The sequence below is a fragment of the Myotis brandtii genome, unplaced genomic scaffold (assembly GCF_000412655.1).
Source record: "Myotis brandtii unplaced genomic scaffold, ASM41265v1 scaffold827, whole genome shotgun sequence".
NCBI lineage: Eukaryota > Metazoa > Chordata > Mammalia > Chiroptera > Vespertilionidae > Myotis > Myotis brandtii.
The window spans coordinates 628,284-632,389 of record NW_005371360.1 but is presented as its reverse complement, the minus strand read 5'-3'; the positions used below and the strand labels follow the sequence as shown (position 1 = coordinate 632,389).

General features: G+C 45.5%; 1 protein-coding gene and 1 long non-coding RNA gene across 8 annotated transcripts in view; both read left to right on the top strand.

Annotated features, from left to right (window-relative positions):
- SAFB2 (scaffold attachment factor B2) overlaps positions 1–4,106 on the top strand; it is a 49,229-nt gene that overhangs the window by 393 nt on the left and 44,730 nt on the right. For all 7 annotated transcript variants that reach the window (XM_014531876.1, XM_014531875.1, XM_014531874.1 and 4 more), the window contains exon 2: positions 3,918–4,040. In XM_014531876.1, the coding sequence (XP_014387362.1) occupies positions 3,918–4,040 (123 nt within the window). The remainder of the gene's footprint in view (positions 1–3,917; positions 4,041–4,106) is intronic.
- On the top strand, positions 1,058–1,489 carry LOC106724443. Its single transcript, XR_001360243.1, has 2 exons — positions 1,058–1,263; positions 1,408–1,489. It is a non-coding gene; the product is annotated as an uncharacterized LOC106724443 (long non-coding RNA).

The following is a 4,106-nucleotide window of genomic DNA, read 5'->3' as shown; positions in this document are numbered from 1 at the left end:
CTGTCACCGCGACCTCTGGACCCGGGCGTCTGCGGCCCGCCTCCCTCTTGGCGGACCCCCCGGCCTGAGCTGTCCAGGACGTGGGGGCCTGGCTGTGTGACCTTGGCCCGTGATCGTCCCTCTCTGTGCCTTGGTTCCTACCAGGTCGTCGCCTCAAGTGCGCTGGCAGCCTGCCTGCCTTAGACGCTATGGTGGCCCCTGACTCCTCCCAGGCCCGAGTTTTAGGTTGGGCGCTATGACCTTGTACAAGTGTCTGTCTGTCTCTGAGCCTCAGTTTCCCTCCCTGGAGAACAGATGACTGAAGGACCTTTGAGATCTTGCAGGAAAGGGAGCTGTGCTTGTACCTGCCCCAGCGCCTCGGCACTTAGCATACCCGACGCCAGACTGCTCTTCTCGCGGGTGGCCTGGCCGACCCCCTGTCTTTTGGATCTGTTTGAGATGTCACCTTCAGTAACGTGCAGCTCCCCCTCCCCCACTTTCTCCTGTCATCCTCTGTTTATTCCCCTCAACACCACACATAACACAAACTTGAAAATGGGGGATTGTCGTGTCTCCAACCAGAACAAACTTCTTAAGGCGGGGGGAGGCTGTGAGTTTACTGTGAGCCCCAGCCTTGTGCCAGGCAGGCGGGAAGCACCGAGGTACCTTCCCCAACCCGATCTGTCTGTCCTCCCTCCCCGCGCTCCCCCAGGTCAAAGATGGCTTGGTGGACCACCGCTCAGAGCCCATTGCCCATGGAGACCAAGTACAAGCCTCTTGTTATTATTTGTTATATTAACTTAAACTAGAAGGTTGGGCAGTTTCAAGGTTAGGGGCCAATTTGGAACTGGTCATTGACCCTGATTCTGAACACCCTTTCACACACCTTTTTTTTAGGGGGTGCGGGGGTGGGGAGGGGCAGTGTCGTGTGGCGTCGGTGCAGAGAGAACCAAGTTGTGCTGGGTTCATCCTGTGTCTTGTGGTCTTGAAGCCCAGATAGCAGAACCAGACTTGCTCTTTGCAAGGAAAGTTAGAAGTGAACCAAGTTGTGCTGGGTTCATCCTGTGTCTTGTGGTCTTGAAGCCCAGATAGCAGAACCAGACTTGCTCTTTGCAAGGAAGAGTTAGAAGTTGTTACTTAAAAACAATGTGTGCCCTGCAGCTCTTGACAATGTAAAATCCATCTCTTCCTGACAGGCACTTAAAGAAGAAGGGCAGGATCCTGATGAAATTGGCATCACATTGGAAGCCACGAACAGGAAGACAGCAAAGAGATGTGTTAAAGGTATCCACCTGTACTTCCTGCTGCTAGAGGTCCGAGTGTTTGGGAGCTCACTTACTTAGAGACCTGGTTTTTTAGCACTCTTTCTGCCCTCCCGGCCTGGAGGAGAATGTCTTCAGCTGTCATTGTTCTCCACCTCCTAATTAGGCCTGCTCTTCACCAGCTAACAAGTGACTCTCAGGGTGCTGGAGGAGGACACCAAGTAAAATTAAAATACAAGCTAAAAACATCTCAGTTCTTGCCATTGGTATTGAAAAAGAACTAGAGTAAGACACTCTAAAAGCTGTCCTGACTGGTTTGAGCACCTGCTTTGGCTTCCTTCCTGGTTTAAAAAAATAGGACTTTAGGAAAATGACAACAACCCAAGACCAAATAGAACTCAGCTTCTCTATGGTCCAAAATAGATTGTCAGAGTATTTGTATTCAGCCTATGTTTTTACTAGTGTGATTTTTTAAAAATTAAGATATAATTCAAATTCTATAGAATTCACCTAAAGTGTACAATGCAGTGCTTATTCACAAGACTGCAGTCATCACCAGTGTCTAATTCTAGGTGTTTTCATGACCTCCGTGCCCACTAGCAGTCACTCCCCATTTTCCAGCCCTCAGCCCTTGGCACTAATTGACTTTGTCTCTGTAGATTTGCCTGTTCTGGACATTTCATATAAATAGAATCATACAGTCTGTGGCCTTTTCTGTCTGCCTTCTTTCATTGAGCGTTATGTTTTCAAGATATATTTAAGGCATGCCCCTACATTAATTCCTTGATGGATAATACCTTTTACTTTTTGGAAGGACTTAATTTCAGAAAACTTTGAAACCTTACTCTCCTTATTGTAGGGAGGAATTACTTATTGGATTAAAGTGATCAAGAGGCTTTAACCAAATGTCCTCATTATTAGGTTTAACAGTGATAAGGACAATATAATTCAGGCAGTAGAGGACAGTTGTTTAGAAAGTCAAAAGAAATTAATTTGTAGCATTTTCAACAATTTCAGTTTACTTTTTAAGTAGATTTTCCTGGAAGGAAAACTTTTCTATAACGTATCTAACTTTTAAAACTTGTATGGTATAAGTGTTTTGAAAGGTTACATTTTTTAGTTAGGTTTCATAAAGAGAGCTACATTATGTTTAATTTTAAAACATTGATAATTTTTTTTGCTATTGTATTGATCCATACTTCACTATGAACACGGACTGTCCAAATGAATACAGACTACAAGAGACTGGTCTACAGCAGGAAACATACAATTACTTCTGTTTTTTAAAAAATATATATATTTTCATTGATTTCAGAGAGGAAGGAAGGGAGAGAGAGATAGAAACATCAATGATGAGAGAGAATCATTAATCGGCTGCTTCCTGCATTCCCCCTACTGGGGATCAAGCCCTAAACCCAGGCAAGTGGCGTGACCGTGACTGGGAATCGGACCATGACCTCTTGGTTCATAGGTCTCACTGAGTAATACCAGCCAGGCAACAACTATGGTCTGAAAGCCTGTTTTACGATAGCTATAAAATAACTTAAGTTAGTTTAAAAGTTTTTAATGTAGATGCTCATTTAAAACTGTTGAGGTTTAAGGTTTATGAATCCAAATGTTCTTGGCTCCTAACGGGGATCTTTACATCATTAGACAAACTGAACCTTAGCCAGGTGTTTTAAAAATCTATCTGAATGTCTGGATTAAAGCTTATGTCAAATCAAAACTACATGGAATTAGCATTTTGTCTGGAAAGCTTTGGTAGTAGTTCATTCGTATAGAGAGAATGCTTATACCAACACTAGAGGCCCAGTGCACGAAATTCGTGTATGGGTAGGGTCCCTAGGCATGGTCGGCGATCAGGGCTGATCAGGGCTGATCAGGGCCTTCCTTCATTCTGTGCTGCCTCCTGGTGGTCCATGCACGTCATAGCGAGCGGTCGAACTCCGGAGGGGATAATTTGCAGATTAGCCTTTTATCATATAGGGTAGCTCTAGCAATGGTCCCTTCCTCGTTTTCAGAACCAATGCCCAGAGAAGGAACAGGTAGGTGGTCTGAGTCCAGGGACAGAGGATAGACCTATAGGTTTGTTGAGCTAGCATATCCTTTGGAGGTGTTTGGGCTCCCGGTTAGTGATTTGAAGTATTTCATCATCATGGTGTCCTAGTTGAAATTAGGTCCTCAAGATTACGTAAAAGTGATCAGGAAGAATTAACCAATTGTTTTCCAGAGTCTGCAAGAGTGGGACTAATTCTGGGAAGTCAAGAGTGACTGTTGCCTTTCAAAAGTAAAGAGTAGCTAAAATTGTGGAAGACGTCTGGATGTGTTTTGAAAGATTAAATTTTGGAATTAGGTTTTATGTGAGAAACTAAAATTTGATTTTCTAGTTTCTGTCCTGTTGCCCCCCCACAACCCCCGTTTCAGCTTTTAGTCAGCAGAGACCAGGCCCTTGAGATTGGGGTACAGCTTATCTGCTCAGTATTTGTCATTCCCACTCTTATTTAGGGCACTTTTTGGTGAAGCTTTAGGGTGTGCATTTTTCTTGTTTACATCCTGTGTGTGTACTGCAGGCTACTATTTACAGGCCTAGAAATTGGTTGCAACTGCCAAACATTTTTAGACAGTGTATTTCAAAGGGTATGCTGGGCTTAGATATAATGGGAAGTGGTGCCTCGGGCCTCGGAGGCGGGGACGCGGCGGCTCAGCGAACTGCGGGTGATCGACCTGCGGGCGGAGCTGAAGAAGCGAAACCTGGACACGGGCGGCAACAAGAGCGTCCTGATGGAGCGACTCAAGAAGGTGAGGGGGCTCGGGGCACGGGGGTGGCGCAGGAGGTCGGGGTGCGCCCCCGAGTGGACCTGTCAC